The 20,831-nt window shown below is 42.1% G+C and overlaps 1 protein-coding gene across 1 annotated transcript; it reads right to left on the reverse strand.

The window, feature by feature from the left end:
* Nucleotides 1–328: 328 nt before the first annotated feature.
* LOC133453115 (zinc-binding protein A33-like) lies at nucleotides 329–20,079 on the reverse strand. Its single transcript, XM_061732994.1, has 2 exons — nucleotides 20,051–20,079; nucleotides 329–2,345 (listed from the first exon to the last, which is right to left on the reverse strand). The coding sequence occupies exon 2, from the start codon at nucleotides 2,334–2,336 to the stop codon at nucleotides 981–983; it is 1,356 nt and encodes a 451-aa protein (XP_061588978.1). The 5' UTR covers nucleotides 2,337–2,345; nucleotides 20,051–20,079; the 3' UTR covers nucleotides 329–980.
* Between the last annotated feature and the right edge of the window lie 752 nt (nucleotides 20,080–20,831).

Below are 20,831 nucleotides of genomic sequence, written 5' to 3' on the forward strand. Positions count from 1 at the left end.
AACTGTTGAACCAGTTTCCTTGAAAAGTTGAGTGAGTGGGAACTGAGAGAGTTTTAACTATTCAGTCATCCACCTTAAAATAATTTGTTTGAATCTTAAAAGGTAACTTAACAATATGTAACAAACCAAATTCAAGTGTATTAAGGTGAAAGAACTCCACATTACACATTACAGACTGAAAAATAAAACTTAACTGAAACCTACAAGAACAAAACTTATTAACGTATTATCAAAGAATAATTGGACCAGAGCGTAATTTTTTTATTATTTTTTTTTATTTTGCCTTTATTTAACCAGGCCGGTCCTGTTGAGACACAATGACCTCTTTTTCAAGGGAAGCCTGGCCAAGACAGCAGCATAAAAGAAATTACAATTACAGACACACAAGTCACACAACAAAAAATTACAATAATTACAAGGCTGAAATTTAGCTTAAATTGAAGTGCAATTCATGGTGGATGACCCTTGACACCACACAAGTAGGTGCATTCCTATTTGTGGTCTGCAAGATCCTTCTCTGTCTCCTGACATTGATATAAAAAATTATAATAAAAATACTAATGAAGTCCTCTCTCTGCCCCTCCCTTTCTTTTTACTGTCAACCACATATGAAATAGTATATATAATAGTCTATATAATAATCTATATAATATACAATAATCTATATCTAATAAATTATATAAATTGATCCAAATTACATCAATCTAATTGAATATTTGGTTGCAATGAGAAATTAAGTCACACCATGTGATCATACACTCCTACCTGAACCTGGGTATTTTTTTGGGGGGTTCAGTGCTGTAGCACCCCTAAAAAGAAGCTAGAAATGCCAACGATATGATCAATCAAACTAAATTATCACTTTAATGAGATGAAAGAACTTTGGAGAGAACTTGAACATTTGTTTCCATCAATCAGAGTGAATCTTTAATAATTTCACATGAACATTCAGAGTTGATGAAGATTCATTGTATCAAAGATCAGACAGTTTGATTGACAGGACAGATGATCAGAGGAGCAGAGTTTTTACCTCCATCATTGACACAAGGACAGAAATACGGGTGGAGTTTCTCCCTGAAGGAGCAGCCAGTAAAGGAGTAGATAAGTGCTGCAGCATCTACATCATGAAAGGAGACCAGACCCTCCTCATGATCCACAAACACCCCCAACTTCTCAGGAGGAGAACTGAGATGGAGACGGACTGGAGGACCTGCAAGAGCTTTGTACTCGTTTACATTTCTCAGACAAACAGTCCAGTAACCATTCTGAGGTCTCAGATTGATTGCTGCCTTCCTGTTGATCGACTCTCTGGCCACTCCAACATCCCATTCAGTCTTTCCTTTAACCTGAACCTCAAAGTAAAATCTGCCTGAAGAGAAACTATGTTTTCCTAAAACACAAACACATGTAGAGAATCTCTCTGGATTATCTGGAAGATTCTTCTTCACATCAACATGATAGACTTGTTTTTCATCATCAGACAAGATGAGTTTAGGATGTGCTGTATCAGGATCAAGAGTCACATCAGCTTCAAACTGCTGGATCCTCCTCAGCTCAGCTTCAGCGAGCAGCTTCTTCATCTTTTCTCTGAGGTTCTTCTCCAGCTGCTCCACAGCTCTCACCACAGTCCCCTCATATGAAGGTGGATGGACTCTGACCTCTGTCCAGTTCTTGGTGGGTAGAGCATCTTTCAGGGATGAGAATCTTTGGAGGATGTGGAGGTGATCTTCAGAGCGTGAGAGCTGCTCCACCTCAGAGCTCCTCTTCTTCAGCTCACAGATTTCCTGTTCCAGATCTTTGATGAAGTCTTCAGCCTGTTTCTCTGCAGTTTTCTGTTTGTCTTCCATCTCCTTCATGAACTCCTTCAGACGTCTCTCAACAGACTCCTTCAGATCAGTGAAGACCTGAACACCTTCTGCTTTCTCTCTGTCTGCAGCATCGTTACTGATCTTCAGAGACTCTTTGATCTCCTGAATCTTCAGTCGTCTCTTCTGGATCATCTGCTGAATCTCAGCCTCTGTCTTCTCCAGATCTGCCTTCTTTCCTTCATATTCTTCTCTCAGAGGAACAAACTCATGATTCTTGTGGTCTAAAACAGAGCAGAGCATGCAGACACATGTCTGGTCGGTCTTACAGAACAGCTCCAGAGGTTTATTGTGCTTCGTACAAATCCTGTCCTCCAGGTTCTCCACAGGCTCCACCAGCTGATGTCTTTTCAGACGTGCAGCTGTCAGATGAGGCTCCAGGTGAGTCTCACAGTAGGAGGTCTGACAAACCAGGCAGGACTTCAGGGCCTTCAGTTTGGATCCAGTGCAGACGTCACAGGGAACAGACATGTTGGTTCTCTGGAAACAAAAGTGAAAGTGTGAAACATCAAAGCTGCAATAATGAAAGAAAGAGGAAGAGAGAAGGAAACAGACGGAACAAATAATGTCATGAATCCTCAAAGACGACACCCGTCTGACAGTAAAAGGAGGAACGTTTCATCAACACAAGTTTAGATTATTAATGTCACGACTCCAGAACAATTAACTATTTCATGTGAATCGTTTTCCTCTAAACGTTCCTGTTCTTTGACCAGAGTCAGTTTGAGTTTTCCAGAATAACATTTAGTAAACTGAGTGTAAGTTCTGTCGTCCCGCTGACAGAAACACAGTAAATGTTTTCTTCTGGACTCACCAGTGTCTCCAGACTCTCTGCTGAGTTGTTGAGAACAAACTCTGAAGTCTGAATTTACTCAGAAACCCAGAATCAGACAGGTTTAGTCTCTGCCAAACAAAGTGGCCGGACACGCGGCCAGGAGGCCCTCACCCTTCAGGCCAACGACCCCCACCCGGCAGGGGGCCAGCCTGCCCGGAGAGACAGAGCCGACACGGGCAGGCGCACCCGCCCCCCACGAAAGTGGCCCTCCAATAGAATAGGCGCATTATCAATGATATCATACCATATCTTTAGGCCAGTATGTCCCTACTGGCCTACCAGTATGTTCGGTAGATTGATATCACCCATTTTTAAGGCTGACATAATGTTATTGTATGTGCTGTGACGTTACTGGCCCACCAGTATGTTCTGGTAGATTGATATCACCCATTTTTAAGGCTGACATAATGTTATTGTATTTGCTGTCACGTGACTGGTCATAGGTCCAAACATGGCCGACATTATGATTGTATTCTTTATGATTTATTAATACTTTTAACAAAGTTTCGACAGTTAAACCTTTTTTGCGGAAATTAAATGCATTTTCTTAACATTTCCAGCAAGAATTTGACATTGTTTTTTCTATATAGAAGGCCTAAATATTTGATGTAGTTAATATGGACCTCACGCCAATAAGCTTATATGGGCTTAAATCCTCTGAGCAGACCTTGAATTGAAATATGTTATTTTATTTTATTTTATTTTATTTTATTTTATTTTTTGCAAACGGTTACAGTACAATTAAATAGATGAAAGATACAAATTATTATCTTGTTGTTTCTGTCGCTATGGCAACCCGGATCGAAGCTGCTGATGCCGTTTCCGTATCCGTTCTAGCCCGGATACGGAAACTACGTAATGAATGACTCATGATAACGTTTGGGTTGGCGGAAAAAACAACACGACAAACAATATCAGCGTATCTACAAGAAGAAGAAGAAGAAGAAGACATCAGCGTATTTTCTTTATCAGATTCAGCGTATTGTGCTTCGTCTCAACCTGATCTCACAAAAATCCGTGAAATGCCCACGACCTCTCACCACTATTTTCCGTGGTACCAACACGGAAAGTGGTATAATTCTGTGTGGGCACCACGGATATTGTACCATGCAAAGTCAAGGGGATCCGTGGTCGTGATATATACACGGATTATGACATTATTATTATTTATATATTATTCTTTGTTATAGTGGCTAAATTATGTGTTTTTGTCGCGCAAGGTACTGTTTGTTACTGTTAGTTTGTAAAAGCATGTTTTTAACGCTGTTTTAGCAGTGTTTTAATGAGGTTTTAATGGGAGCACCACGGATATAGTACTATGCGAAGTCAATGGAAGGCGTGGTCGTGATATATACACGGATTATGACATTATAATTATTTATATATTATTCTTTGTTATAGTGGCTAAAGTATGCGTTTTTGTCACGCAAGGTAATGTTTTTTACTGTCCATTTGTAAAAGCACATTTTTAACGCTGTTTTAGCAGTGTTTTAATGAGGTTTTAATGGTAGCACCACGGATATAGTACTATGCGAAGTCAATGGGAGGCGTGGTCGTGATATATACACGGATTATGACATTATTATTATTTAGATATTCTTTGTTATAGTGGCTAAAGTATGCATTTTTGTCGCGCAAGGTACTGTTTTTTACTGTCCGTTTGTAAAAGCACGTTTTTAACGCTGTTTTAGCAGTGTTTTAATGAGGTATTAATGGGAGCACCACGGATATAGCACTATGCGAAGTCAATGGGAGGCGTGGTCGTGATATATACACGGATTATGACATTATTATTATTTATATATTATTCTTTATTATAGTGGCTAAATTATGGGTTTTTGTCGCGCAAGGTACTGTTTGTTACTGTCAGTTTGTAAAAGCATGTTTTTACCGCTGTTTTAGCAGTGTTTTATTGAGGTTTTTAATTAGGTATTAATGGGAGCACCACAGATATAGTACTATGCTAAGTCAATGGGAGGCGTGGTCGTGATATATACACGGATATAGGTTCATGTTAAGGACATCCGTTTTAATTAGTTCTCCTTCGATTATGACAAGTTATTAATGCTCAGGGTGTAGAAACTTATAGGTCTGAAAGCCTCCTGACTAATGGTATGGGGCCTATTTTGTGTCTTTTTTTGCACAGTTCACTAACGCTTTGAGCTAGGAAGCTGACATTCTAGACTCTGTATCAGGAGGTGACTCTCATCCACTGTGCCAAGTTTCAGATCTGTGTGACCTTCGGAAGTGTCAAAGGTCACCGCATGTGTTGCGTTTCGGCCCTGCAAAGCCTATTTTGTGTCTTTTTTTGCACAGTTCACTAACGCTTTGAGCTAGGAGGCTGCAATTCTAGACTCTGTATCAGGAGGTGACTCTCATCCACTGTGCCGAGTTTCAGATCTGTGTGACCTTCGGAAGTGTCAAAGGTCACCGCGTGTGTTGCGTTTCGGCCCTGCAAAGCGCTATTTCGTGTCTTTTTTTGCACAGTTCACTAACGCTTTGAGCTAGGAGGTTGCAATTCTAGACTCTGTATCAGGAGGTGACTCTCATCCACTGTGCCGAGTTTCAGATCTGTGTGACCTTCGGAAGTGTCAAAGGTCACCGCGTGTGTTGAGTTTCGGCCCTGCAAAGCCTATTTCGTGTCTTTTTTTGCATAGTTCACTAACGCTTTGAGCTAGGAGGCTGAAATTCTAGATTCTGTATCAGGAGGTGACTCTCATCCACTGTGCCGAGGTCCAGACCCGTGCGACCTTCGGAAGTCCCAAAGGTCACCGTGTGTGGTGACTTTTTTGGGCCTTTTTTGTGTGTTTTTTGAATAATTCACTAACGCTTTGAGCTGGGAGGCTGATTTTTGACTATGTTGCAATGCGTGTAGAAACGTATAGGTCTCAGAGCCTCCTGACTAATGGAATGGGGCCTATTTTGTGTCTTCTTTTGCATAGTTCACTAACACTTTTAGCTAGGAGTCTGAAAACCTCAATAAAACACTGCTAAAACTGATTTTAAGGTTCTTTTACTTGTTTTTAAGTGTCTTAAGGCCTTGGCCCTTCTTATCTTTCAGACCTGCTTTTACCATATCGGCCCTCGCGGACCCTGAGATCCTCCGGTACCGGTCTTTTATCTGTTCCCAAAGTGAGAACCAAAACCTTTGGTGAAGCTTCATTTCATTTTTATGGCCCACGCCTGTGGAACAGCCTGCCGGAGGAATTCAGGGCCGTAGAGACTGTCAATGCTTTTAAAGGTTGGTTCAAGACTCACCTTTTTAAATTAGCTTTTAACTGAATCTCCTTTTACTTGTTTAGCACTACTTATTAATGTTTTCCTCTATGTCATTTTATTCCTCTTAAGTTCCTCTTAAAGCTTTTATTAATTACTTATTTATTTTATTACTTATTTACTCATTTATTTTTTAATGTTGCTTCTACTGTCAGTGTACTTATGGGCACTGTTAGTGCCCATAAGTTATCTTTTATAGTAACATTCATTTATGCTGTTTTTAGTATGTTTTACACTCATTTTAGTTCTGTTCATATCTTGTTTATTGTTTCTTAGCTCAACGCCAGTGTTCTCTTCATGGGGGCCCTCCACGCCGGGAGCTTGGTCTGCCTACGGGGGGCTGTCCTGGCCTGGATAGTTGGGGTCCTACTGTCCTGGCCTGGATAGTTGGGGGTCCTGCTGTCCTGGCCTGGATAGTTGGGGGTCCAGCTCCAGGGCCTGGATAGTTGGGGGTCCTGCTGTCCTGGCCTGGATAGTTGGGGGTCCTGCTCCAGGGCCTGGATAGTTGGGGGTCCTGCTCCAGGGCCTGGATAGTTGGGGGTCCTGCTGTCCTGGCCTGGATAGTTGGGGGTCCTGCTCCAGGGCCTGGATAGTTGGGGGTCCTGCTCCAGGGCCTGGATAGTTGGGGGTCCTGCTCCAGGGCTTTATAGCCGTGGTGTGGGCCCCTCTCTGTCTGGGTCCGCGGGGTCTCTGCGGCGGCGTCCTCTGTAGTCGTGGGCTTGGACAGCTCTCGGTGTGGATGGCACCCATAGGATGGTGTTTCCTCACCTGGTCTATCAGTGCTCAGCCATACTCCATTTTATAAGGGTGGGGGGTGCCGGGTGGGTCTGCATCTGTATAGTATGCTGTGTGTATGTGTGTGTATGTCTTATGAATGAGGGTACGGGGAGTGTGTGTGTGTGTGTGTGGGGGGGGGGGGGGGCAAGGGAGATTGTTTTTTTTAATGTATTTCTGTAAAGCACTTTGTGTTGCACTCCAGTTGCATAAAGAGTGCTATATAAATAAATAAAGTTTAAGTTTAAGTTTAAGTTTAAAACAGCGTTAAAAACATGCTTTTACAAACTGACAGTAACAAACAGTACCTTTCGCGACAAAAAGGCATACTTTAGCCACTATAACAAAGAATAATATATAAACAATAATAATGTCATAATCCGTGTATATATCACGACCACGCCTCCCATTGACTTCGCATAGTACTATATCCGTGGTGCTCCCATTAAAACCTCAGTAAAACACTGCTAAAACAGCGTTAAAAACGTGCTTTTCCAAACTAAGAGTAACAAACAGTACCTTGTGCGACAAAAACGCATAATTTAGCCTCTATAACAAAGAATAATATATAAATAATAATAATGTCATAATCCGTGTATATATCACGACCACGCCTCCCATTGACTTTGCATAGTACTATATCCATGGTGCTACCATTAAAACCTCATTAAAACACTGCTAAAACAGCGTTAAAAATGTGCTTTTACAAATGGACAGTAAAAAACATTACCTTGCGCGACAAAAACGCATACTTTAGCCACTATAACAAAGAATAATATATAAATAATTATAATGTCATAATCCGTGTATATATCACGACCACGCCTTCCATTGACTTCGCATAGTACTATATCCGTGGTGCTCCCATTCCCCATCCGGGCTAGAACGGATACGGAAACGCCTTCAGCAGCTTCGATCCGGGTTGCCATAGCGACAGAAACAACAAGATAATAATTTGTTTCTTTCATCTATTTAATTGTACTGTAACCGTTTGCAAAAAATAAAATAAAATAAAATAAAATAACATATTTCAATTCAAGGTCTGCTCAGAGGATTTAAGCCCATATAAGCTTATTGGCGTGAGGTCCATATTAACTACATAAAATATTTAGGCCTTCTATATAGAAAAAACAATGTCAAATTCTTGCTGGAAATGTTAAGAAAATGCATTTAATTTCTGCAAAAAAGGTTTAACTGTCGAAACTTTGTTAAAAGTTTTAATAAATCATAAAGAATACAATCATAATGTCGGCCATGTTTGGACCTATGACCGGTCACGTGACAGCAAATACAATAACATTATGTCAGCCTTAAAAATGGGTGATATCAATCTACCGAACATACTGGTAGGCCAGTAGGGACATACTGGCCTAAAGATATGGCATGATATCATTGATAATGCGCCTATTCAATGGAATGACAACGTGGGTATCAGGTGCTCTGACAAACCTTCTGATTCACTCAACCATATGAGGTTGAAGTTTTCCTGTATTTAGTTCTGCTGCTCCTCCTAAATTTTTGCTCTTTCCACCTGGTTACTGTCAAATTACTTTCCTCAGGCCCTGTGGTGTGTTAGGAATCACACACACGAAAGTAATGTCAGTGTTGTTGAGCTTTAATAAACACCTTCAACTTGGTACACATACAGGTTCACTGTAGGGGGTTAATCCACAAAGAACAGATTGCGCCCGCAAATAGCGCTGTGAATTGCGCTGCATTAGCGCCCGCAATTTGCCCTGCTTTAAGGTCCTATTCACAAAAGATTTTGCTCTAATGATATACCGGAGCAAACACGCCCATAAAGTTTTGCGGCTGAGTGCAATTTGCACTTGTCTGAGTGAGCGGAGCTGTTTCCAGTGTTCTCCGTATTTCAGCACACACATTGGTCCATAATGAAAACTGCAGAGAGCACAATAGCCTCAACTTTCACGTATTTGTACTTCTAGTATTTCGCATGCAGATAGATAGATAGATAGATAGATAGATAGATAGATAGATAGATAGATAGATAGATAGATAGATAGATAGATAGATAGATAGATAGATAGATAGATAGATAGATAGATAGATAGATAGATAGATAGATAGATAGATAGATAGATAGATAGATAGATAGATAGAAAAATCAACCACACTTCCATTCAGACAATAAAAGCACATTCATAATATTAAAATAAACATATAAGGTTTTTAAACAAATATCGTGTAAAGTGCAAACTAAAATATAGTCCAGTTGTGGCAGAGGTGAGTGTGTGAAACTGAGTTCAGGACGAGTTAAACAGTCTTATTGCTGCGGGGACGCAAGGATCTCCTGAACCGCTCGTTCTGCAGCGCAGTGAGAGGAGCCGACCACTGCAGCTCCTGCTCCTCTGTGGCTCCGGGAGGCTGTGGAGAGGGTGTCTGCTATTGTCCATTATAGCACTCAGTTTGTTCAGTGTGCCCCTCTCCACCACAGATCTTAGCGGGTCCAGACTCCTGCCCAACACTGAGCCCGCTTTTTTGACCAGTTTGTCCAGTCGCCTGGTGTTTTTGATTGCAAGGCTGCCCCCCCAACACACAGCAGCAAAAAAGAGTGCACTGGCCACCATCGTGTGGTAGAACATAGCCATCATCTCCACACACACATCAAAAGACCTCAGTGTCTGTATGACATAAGCTAATGAAATGTAAAATGTTAAGAGGCTGTGCGCATTTACGCACGCAAGGCACAGCACCAGTAACTTCATTAACACTGGATCGGGATCAGATCAGGATCTAATGGTAATTCATGTTCTTTGTTTTGCTACACACACCTACAGGTCAGCTGTTAAACACACACTAAATTTATATGTTTATATGGTGGAATTGTTTGTAATAAAGCAGCCCCTTATGTAAGATGGGGAGTGAGGAGTTTGCGCGCAGTTTAATACACGCTTCTGAAACACGGTATTTGCTCCACTATTTTTGCGTGTGGCAAATAGCGCTGGCCTTTGTGAATTAGGCGCTTTTTGCAATGAGGCTTATTTGCATAGAAAGGGGGCAATTTTGCGCCGAATGTATGAATATTACCTAATTTGCATGCATGCAAATGGCACCGGCGCAGATTGCCACTATTTGCTTGGCAGCGCAGTTTGTGGAGCAATTCGCCCTTTGCGGGTGCTTTGTGAATTAGACGCTCTCTTTTTGTCTCATTTGCACTGGTTTAGCGGCCGCAAAAGCCGCGCAATCCTTTTGTGGATTTGGCCCTAGGTGTCTCTCTAACACAGTAGCTTGTTATAAATCTCGCGATAGGTTACTTTTATTATGAGAACACTACATCTTCCCTCTTTTTAATAATGAAATTCCTGGAGGTAGAACTAAAGAAAATAAATCATATCTACGCCAATGTAGCTATACTATGTTGAAATTTAAATTATATCAGCTCTGCATTCTAAGCTAATCTCATTTCAACATGTAAACATAAGTGTTCTTTCTTTCCCTAGATTAGAATGAAAAATAAACTTCTGTTTTAAACCAAACTTAAAAGTAATTCACCCTTCCCTCTTTTCTAAACAACAAATCACTTTTTTCCTTCCTTTTGAGCAAAGTCAGAGTTCAAGTAGACATCACATAGTCCTTCTGCCATGCAGGTGGACATCTGTTGGGTTGTTGAATCATGACTGCATTTCCTTGTTTACTGATGACTTTGTATGGCTATGACTCGAAGTTGGGGTCTAGCTTGTTGGACTTGTGTAGGTTCTTGCAAAGAACGGTGTCTCCTGGTTTTATTTCCTGATCCTTGGCTCCTCTTCTCTGATTAGCAGCAATGTTTCACTTCAATTTGTGCAGAACGCCCTTGTCATGAATTTCCTCTGAAACGGTAGCATGGGGTTCATCACTGTGACTGTATGAGGAGTGGTCTGGTAGTGGAACAGAAAACTGGAACAGAAGTAGTGGAACAGCCGTGTGTAAGATGATGGCCAAAACTGGTACTGCAGTCACTTTCAAAATACTGTTGAGCGGCGTGTACCCTCCCCCTCCTCCCCGACCAGAGGTTGCCAGGTAGGCTGCAGAATGCAGCAGGAACGTAGGCTGCCATGGCAAGCGACGAGTCCTACACAGTAAGTTTATTTTCTGTTAATTGTATTTAATGCTTTATGAAAGATCTTTTGTGAATACTACGACGTAGTGAATACTGAAATTTCTTTCGTAACTAGAGGAAATATAGACCCTTTTTCTGTTTGTAAACAATGATGACGTAGAACGTATGCGCGCGCATTTTGGCAACGGAAGTATGGCAGAGATAAACAGCGTGTCAAGCTATGCAAGGGGATTATCAACTAAAGATCGCAAATTTTACCTTAACAAGTTGACTTTGACAAATGGTGTCCGACTTTCAGATCCGTGTTCTATTAATGAGTGGGTTGAAGACGTTAGCAAGTGGCCAAATGGGTTGTCGTCCCGGGGCGGTCCCTCCCCCCTCACCGCGGAGCTGCGGAGCCTCGAACCCGGACTGAGAGGGACATGAGAGGCCAGCGGATCCCCGAGCTCCCGGAGCGGCCCCCGGAGGATCCGGAGCGGCTCCCGGAGGACCCGGAGCAACCCCCGGAGGATCCGGCCGGCCCTGGAGAGCCTGCGGCAGCGGGCGGAGCGGGTGTGCGGGGTCCCCGGGGCCGGAGGGGTCCCTGGGAACCCCCCCCCCGCCGGCTTCTCCGACCGCTTCCTCCTGAAGTTCCTGCGGGCCAGAGACTTCTATGTCCCGCTGTCCCTGAAGGTACGAGCCGCCGCAGGAGCACCGGTTGCTCTGAAATGTTCGTGATCGTGATCGGATTCATAACGAGGTCTTTTAGGTTTTGGAAAGCTAGACATTTTTTCATCCAACACGTTCGTAGCAGCTGCTGCGATTATTAGAGCCGAGCTGGCAACCCGGATGCCGAAACACTACTGACTTCGTGATTGGGAGATAGGTGGAGGGTGGAGCTTCAGAAACAATACTGACTTGGTGATTGGGAGATAGGTGGAGGGTGGAGCTTCAGGCCAAAACAAAAAATTATAACATCAACATCAGTTGAGGGCTGCAACTCCTCTTTTTAAACGGGAATATCCTGGCTTGAGTGCTGTTGTCAGTGACATAAGTATTTGAAATGAACATGATTTTTAAATGTCTGTTGACATATCGGGGTCATTTTATGATTCGTTTTATTATTGCTCTTACATACAGCTCCTTTAAATCTTTCCACTTCTCCGTTCGACTGAGGCCAATATGGTACTCCTTTCAGCTGCATGATGCCATGTGTGTTGAGGTAATCATGGAACTCTCTGGATGCAAATGGTTGACCATTGTCACTTCTCAGATACTTGGGATAGCCATGAATTTGGAACATCATTTCGAGAACATTAATCACAGTGGTGGCATTTGTGACGTTCATGTAGGCAACTTCGGGCCACCTGGAGTAGTAGTCAACTACAGCAAGCAGGTAGTTACCTTCAGATATGCTCAGTAGGTCAACTGCCAGGTAAGTCCAGGTAAGCACAGTGTTCCACGCCTGGAACACTGTGCCTTTGAAGTAGGTCCAGTCATTTTTCTGTATGGCTTGGCGTAGCTGGGAGATGGTCGGATCATCCTTTGAAACCTGCTCATTCTCACGTGGGGTTAGAGCATGAGGTGTGGAATCTTTAATGGTGCTGTAGATATACTCATCTGTTTCTCTCTCCTCAGCTTTGTCGCGATGACCAACGGGTTGGCAACTCAGGGGGTCGGCCCTGTTGGTTTTGCCGGGAATGTGGACTACTTGGTAGCTGAACTGTTGCAGGTACAGCAACCACCGTTCCACTCTGGCTGATGGAGGCAGTGAGTTAAGCGACAGCACTTTCACAAGCGCCTTGTGATCTATGAGGATCTTGAACTCACATCCAATGAGGTACAAACTGAATTTCCGACAGGCCCAGAATACTCCGAGAGCTTCTCTTTCAAACTGAGAGTAGCGTGTCTCAGTGGGTGTGAGCTTCCTGCTGGCGTAATAAACTGGCTTCCAGACTCCATATGTTGCTCTAGGATGGCGCCTACTCCAATGGGAGAAGCGTCACAGGTGATTCTGGTTGGTATTCCAACTGAGTAGTATGCCATGACGGGGGCGTCAGTCAAAGCGTCTTTGAGTTGGTCAAACGCACGCTGTTCTTCCTTCTCCCATTTCCACTCAGCATCATGCTAAGTGAGTTCCCAGAGAGGCGCAGTTATTGTGGCGAATTGCGGGACGAACTTTGCACAGAACTGGGCCAATCCGAGGAAGCTGCGCATTTGTGATGCGTCAGTTGGTGGGGGAGCATGTGCGATGGCTTTGACCTTTTCGTCTGACACTTTCAGGCCTTCTTGTGATAGGACATGATCCATGTACTTGATGGATGTCAGTTTGATCTGGCATTTCTTTTCATTGACTGTCAGTCCTCTTTCAGCTAGCCATTGCACCACGGTAGCCAGCCTTGCGTCATGTTCAGCTTCTGTGCTGCCAACTACAACTATGTCGTCAGACTTGTTGTATGCACCTGAGCAGTCTTTGATAATTTGGCTGACTATCTGTTGGAATTTTTCTGATGCCATGTTCACTCCGAACAAGAGCCTTTTGTATCTGTAGAGTCCGCCTGGTGCAGCGAATGTCGTGATTTCTCTGGAATCAGGGTGGAGCTCTATTTGGTGATACGCCATGTTGAGGTCAATTTTGGAAAAGTATTTCCCTCCGGCCATTTCCTGGATGGTTTCGTCGATGGTAGGCACTGGATGACGCTCACGGACGATGGCCGCATTGGCTCTTCGCATGTCAATTCAGATTCGTACATCTCCATGTTTGCGGTCATTTTCTAGCTTTTTCTCCACAGTGACTAGTGGATTCACCCAATGAGCTGGTTCTGACACTTGCTCAATTACCATTAGATCCACTAGCTCTTGTAGTTTTTCAATTACCCGCTGCTGTCGATTAAATGGAATTCTCCGCACGGGTTGAATGACTGGAGTGACGTCTGGGTCAATTTTCAGTCTGAGCTGGTAGTTCTTGAGTTTCCCCAACCCAGTGAAGACTTGTGGGTGCTTTGTGCATAGACTTGACCATATGTCGGCTCCAGAACAGCTCAGAATGTTCGCGTCAATGCCAACTCTCAACAGTCCTAGCTCTTTGCTGGTTCTGCTGCTTAGGAGTGATGCTTGAGCTTGCGGCACCACGAAGAATGAAGCAGTGGCACGCCGTGTCGTGTTTGGGACCTCAACTTCAAGTGTGCATTTGCCTAAGAGCATGAGGGCTTGCGTGCTGGCATAAGGATACAGTTTTGTAGAGGCAGGTTGCAGACTGACTTCAGGCCTGGCCTTCTGTAACCTTTTAAAGTCATCCACTGACAGCGTGTTGTAGGGCTGTTCGATTAATCGATTTTAAATCGCGATTATGTAATTAGAACGATGTTAAAATCGATTTTTCACTTTTTTTTTTTTTTTTTTTTTACCTTGTCTGCACACATATTAATGATTGATACCATATTAATGATTGATGGAAATACCTCTCAATACCTGCGACAAGTGCCCCATCGGAGAGGCTCTTTAGTGTAGGAGGGGGCGTTGTAAAAGCCACCGGGCATCCCTCAAGCCAGATGCGGTAGACCGGCTCGTGTTCCTTGCAAAAAACTTGCAAATGTGAATAGCAAATGTAATGACTGACATTACACACCTCTACCTCCTTCATGGGTTGCATTATTATTTAGCATGCAAAGACCCAGTTTAGTTTAATTAGAAAATGTCTTGTTTTATTTAATTGGAAATATAACTTACTGTATGTTTGCAGGTGCTTATTTTACTGAGTTTTGCACTTTATTCATTCATTTTTGGTTTAATAAGAGCAAAGTTTGCACTTAAAGCCCAATGGGGCAAATGTTCAATAAAAAAACAGCATATTTGAAATCATTTCTTTGCCTTTTGTCAATTCACAAAATAATCGTAATCGTAATCGAAAATCGGATTTTGAGAGAAAAAAATCGAGATTTTATTTTTGGGCAAAATCGAACAGCCCTAGCGTGTTGTGGTGAGCACCAGAGTCTATCACCATGGATAAGGTGAAACCGTTCAGATGCAGGTCTAAGGTGTCTGTTTTAGATATTCTGAATAGGTAGAAATCTTCAGAATCACTCCGTGAGTCATTGCTTTTTCCTTGTTCTACCCTATGTTGGCCTTTTTTATTACGACCCTTACTTTGTCTTGGATCACCCCTGCTGCGACCTGACGCTCTGCTATGACCTTGTGAGCCTGGCGTGACATCTTGGTTTGATTTGGATCTATCTTTGTGGAAACAGAGATCATCGAAGTGCCCCTTTTTCCCACAGTGGCTGCACTTGTGGTTCTTGGATCGGATGCATTCACGACCTATGTGTCCTTGGGCACCACATTTGTAGCATCCTGACTGCAGAGGTGGACAGAGTACTCGACCCCAGTACTTGAGTAAGAGTACAAATACTACTGGTCAAAATTTACTCCGTTACAAGTAAAAGTAGCTCAGTCAAAATATTACTCGAGTAAGAGTAGAAAAGTACTTGCTTTTAAAGGTACTTAAGTATCCAAAAGTAAATGCTTTTAAATTTACTTTAAGTAAAAGTAAGAGTAAGAGTAAGAGTAAATTTCTTATTTTCCACATCAGTAAATTACTATATTTTTCTAAATTAATTTAAGGATCTTTTAACTATTGTTTTTGAGAATTCGATGTTGAGTTGTTGAAAGCAGAGAGGTAGTTCTGCTTCGGCAGACACAATAAACATTTGAAAATAAATGTCTGGTTTGTCTGTGCCCTCGTTTTTTACTCGGTCGAACTCAAACATTGAGTTAAGATACGGCCAAGGATTTTGTGAAAGTCCCTGCTCCGAGTCCGGCTCAGTATCAGACTCAGACGACTCAGCGGATTGTCTTTCTTCTCCTGACGCAGGCGTAGCCGTTGTTGCGACTATGTCTTGACTTGTTGCGGCTCTGTCTTGATAAACGCAGGCTACTTTGGCGGTATCGTTTTGAGGAGGCTTGACGTATTTCCGCTTTACGTACATCCCAGTGGAGAGCGTGCGCTGTGATAGGTCTCCTCCTTTGACAAAAACAGCTTGTGTCCAATAGGATTTTAGGGAAGAAGAAAAAAGAGCAGACATGAAAGTAACGAGTACTTTTCAGCCTTCCTAGAAATGTACTTGAGTAAAAGTAAAAATATTTGTCTTGGAAATGTATTCAAGTAAGAGTAATAAGTACCAAAGAAATCTAATACTCAAGTAAAGTACAAATCCTCTGGATATGTACTTAAGTACAGTACTCAAGTAAATTTACTCCGTTACTGTCCACCACTGCCTGACTGTGATGGTGTCTTGGGCTTTGGTTTGGGCCTTGCTCTGCCAGAGACATGGTTTGTATTTGCAGGAGAACTGAGAATTAGCGCCTCCTTGTGGTGGTATGAGCCAATTACCTGGATGAGGCGTTCCAGTGTGAGATTATCTTCTCTGTATAATTTGGCTTTCAACTCAGAATTTTTAATGTGCAGTATTACTTTATCTCTTACATGGTTATCAGCTTCAGCATTGAAGTTGCATGTTTTCACTAATACTTTGAGGCGAGTGATAAAATTATTTATTGTCTCACCAGGATTGGGCTCTGTCTCCCAGAACTTTGTACGGGCTTTTGGTATGTTCTCCCTTAATGCAAAGGTGTTGTCAAAGAGTTGGATGTTGGTGGGCTTTCTGCTCATCAGTGAAATTTTTCCATATCTCACGCAGTCCCTCTTCGATTAACCCCTGCGCCAACAGTCCGTATCAACCAAACAGACAGCGTGTGTGTGTGTGTGTGTGTGTGTGTGTGTGTGTGTGTGTGTGTGTGTGTGTGTGTGTGTGTGTGTGTGTGTGTGTGTGTGTGTGTGTTGATTGATTTATTCAGCCTCCCCCAGCAAAGATGCGTCTGCAAGTAAGTTGCAGTAAACTTTCAGGCTACACAGTGTAAATATGTAGCCTATAAGCCCTGGCCTTGAAATTAAAATAAGGATTGAGATTTTAAAATGACTGATTTACAAGACATTTTATATTATAATTGTTATTTACTGATTTTGAAATTATTTATTTGTGCAACAAATGGAATAGAATCATTCCATTAGTATGTATATGAATACAAGGCCAAATCAAGTGAGACATAGGCTACAACATTATCTTCCTGTATGAACTATAGTGTATGAACATGAACACTGTAAGCATATGTTTGCTATTCAAAGGTGGTGATGGTGATGACACCAGTCCTGCTATTGCTTCAGGAGAAGCCAGTGCAGAGCAATTGGCAGAAGGTACAGAAGCATTTCTACAGTAGAGCAACAACATGCAAAGGTTGCAGACATATGAACACCACCAGACACGGCCTTTTGACATAAACAGCTTTCATTTGTAATAATAGCTTTCTTGACACTACAGCATTATTCTATTAAGCGATTGTGTTGAATTTTTCTGTCTGTTGCTGACTTGCTGTTACGTATCCCAGCACAAACATGAAACCTTGGATTTACTGTAGGTTGGGGTTCATTAGTATGACGATGTGCCACTGAGGCAGTTGATATTCTACATGACATGACTATTTATGTATATCTCTAACCTTGACACTACCGTATTGGCCCGAATATAAGACGGGGTTTTTTGCATTGAAATAAGACTGAAAAAGTGGGCGTCGTCTTACATTCGGGGTCTAGACGTTATACCCATTCACAACACTAGATGATATCTTTAAAGCGAATGCTGAACTTAACTTCCCAGGCCAAAGCAAACCCCTGTCACGAAGAAGAAAAATAAAAATAGCAGTAGCATGAAGAAGAAAAATAAAAAATAGCGGTAAGAAAGAAAAGACAAGGAAATAACAGAAGAGATAACAGAAAATGGTGAAACGTAGCGACAATCTGGAGAAAAGTGGGTCGAAGAAGTTATGATGCAAACTTCAAGATCATGATTTGAATGAGGCAAAATAACATGCTTTTTCTCTCAAATATATTGTTATAATGATTTGTTTCAGATGTACTGTAATTATTTTCTGTGTCACGACCTGGCTCAAGGAAGGACAAAAAGACTCTTTAAAGTTCAAAAAAATACATTTATTAAACAAATCTAAAGTAAGTAAGTGTGAATGTATATATATATATATATATATATATATATATATATATATATATATATATATATATATATATATATATATATATAGGTGAGCAGTCACACCATCCAAGGTGTCAGCCATCACTCCTAACGAGCCACTCCCCAGATCCCAGCAACCAAACATAACAGGAACTTGGCCTTTCGCCAGGCCCTGAAACGTTGACGATAGGCTTCAGGAACTAACTCATAGGCCTTCAAGACAGCTGATTTTACTGTATTGTAATCTGTACAGTCCTCAGAGGATAGAGCGGCGTAAACCTCTTGTGCTTTACCTGTAAAGACACACTGTAACATTAGAGTTCGCGCCTCATCAGGCCAATTTCTTGAGTCAGCAACACGCTCAAACATACAGAAAAAAACCTCTACATCCTTTTCAGTAAACTTTGGCACCAACTTCAAATTACTTGCAACATCAAAACGTGAGCCAGTGGTTTCCTCATTTCAAGCAGATGCAGCTATTTTACCTTCCCTAATCAATGCCAATTTTTGCAACTCCAAATCAAATTTCAATTGTTCCCTTTTGTATTTGATTTTTTCCAACTCCTTTTCATGATCCAACTTCAACAGCAGCAATTCTCTGTTGTTCAAATGTCAAGCCAGCCACAGAAGTACTTACACCACTCTTACCTTCCCCATCCATCAGCAAACCACCTTCATGCAAGTTAGCCTTTATAATACTCTTCAGATTTTCCTTTGGACGTTTGGACTCAACTTCAATAGAGTAATGCTGAGCAATCTTCATCAACTGTTCCTTGGTACATTGCTCCAACAACTCTTCAGAGGGAGACTGAATGAAATCTTCCACAATGTTAGCCATAACCAAATCTAGCAGGCTAGATAATCAAATTGCAACAAGTGGCCAAAACAACTGGATTCTCCCCACTAACTAACTAGCATTTAACTAGCTAACTAAACTCATCCCTAGTCTTCGTACAGATACTTGCGGCGGGTACTTATTCACTGTAACTCAGTGGCATTGGAAGGCAACTGCATAAAACAGCGACCCCCCAAAAAAACCCTGAATGTGATCCCGAGCCAATGGCTCTAACAACTTTCTCCGTTACACTAACAAAAAAAAACTTGCAACAGACTCTAGTAGAACCTGCCTGAGCAGTCACACCATCCAAGGTGTCAGCCATCACTCCTAACGAGCCACTCCCCAGATCCCAGCAACCAAACATAACAGGAACTTGGCCTTGAAGCCTAAGGCCGTCACATCTGTATAAAAATTTAATTTGGGGTTAAAAAAGTCTTTTTTCAAATTTGAGTCTTGAAAAAGAGGGGGTCGTCTTACAATCAGGGTCGTCTTATATTCGGGTCAATATGGTACTTATTATATAAAACCTTTATTCTCTTCTATTAAAATAGTACCATCACAAATACAGCAATAAAGTTACTGTATATTCCAACCTTAGAAATCACAGTAGGTCCCATATGTGGACTTCTTTGGTGGGTCAACACCTCCACAGTTGAGTCCTGGCATGAAAATGTCCATGTGACATTAGGGTGAGTGTTTTAGTTGCTATTGTTGTTAAATTGGAGTGTATTTTTAGCCAAAAACATACTAGTCTGTGTGTGTGGCCATGGCCAAGGTGGCCCGGTTATATGACTGACTCCTGGCCTGAAAAAGTTTCCCAGTCCGGCCTTGACTTTCCTGAGTTTTACCTGATTTTATCAGTCGTTGCTGCCTTCATCCTCCTGAAAACTCTTTACTAACTGTTTGTGCTGGGATCTCAACTCTTCATGGATGTTTTCAGGATCTAATCAGGAAGGTTTCTGGTTGTATTTTAGTAATTCAAAAGTGTCAGCAGGAACTAAACATCATCCAGAAGCTGGGTCGGGTCTATAGATTTAGGATTCTTAAACCATCTCTGACTATAAACTGTATTTGGGCAGCGTCCAGGTAGTTATGTCATCAAAAAGATTTGTTTTCTATGTCTAAAACTGAGACATGAACCAGAAAAAAAGAGATATGGTTTTGATACATCTGAAGCTCCTGAATGGAACTCAGAAATTGTCCAGAATAATTGTGGAAAATGAGCATGTTTCCATAGTGAAGAGAGTCAGTGTGTTGAATGATGCTGACATGAAGGAGTGGAAGTGAAGAGTCATGTTGGTGGAGGCTTTTGAAGCAAGAAATGTGATGAGCTGGACTCACCAGTGTTTCAGAGACTCTGCTGGGTTGTGGAGGAAAACCTGATGGACTCGCTTGGACCTTCTTTCAGAGACGAACAAGAATCTTCTGGACTGGATTTCTGCTCCGTCACACTTGAACTTTCCTCCTTCCTCCCTCTGCTCTGGTTCGTTCCTCTGATTTACAGGATTATTGTCAAACAGCAGAGTTGATGTGATGAATAAGACGGAGTGAAGCTTCGGCTGCAGCTCGTTGTTCAAACACTCACCTTTACATTGTCGTTTATCTTAAATTAACTGGAACTTGTTCAAAGTTCAGATCAGGACTGGGCGGTACAGACAATAAAACTATATTCCTCCTCATTCCTGCTGCTTTACAGTGCAAAGGCTTCCTCTGCTTGCTCTCTGCTTGATTTGCTTATGTAATTGATTTTAACACTGACTTCTTTCCGTGTGAACTTACCTGCGATAGCTTCTGGACACTAAGAGCAAGCTAACACACAGCTAAGGAGCACAGATACCAAGTTTGTGCGTTATAACAAATCATGGAGTGATAATCCTCCCTGGAACTGTCTCGGTGCAAAACCAAAGAGTAAATCCTGTCTCCTGAAACAGGGAGGACGTATCACAGGCAGGGCCGAGTGACCTGAAATCTGTGAAACCAACTGGCCTTCACTTCCTACAAGACAGAGGAGTTCTACCCCTGTACATGGGAGGAAACAGGACGGTAAAGGGCCACAGGGAAAGCTAAAAGCTGAGCCTGAGACTCTGCTGTAAATGATGTGCGATTAGAACAATAAAGTCTT

The sequence above is a fragment of the Cololabis saira genome, chromosome 1 (assembly GCF_033807715.1).
Source record: "Cololabis saira isolate AMF1-May2022 chromosome 1, fColSai1.1, whole genome shotgun sequence".
NCBI classification, from domain to species: Eukaryota; Metazoa; Chordata; class Actinopteri; order Beloniformes; family Belonidae; genus Cololabis; species Cololabis saira.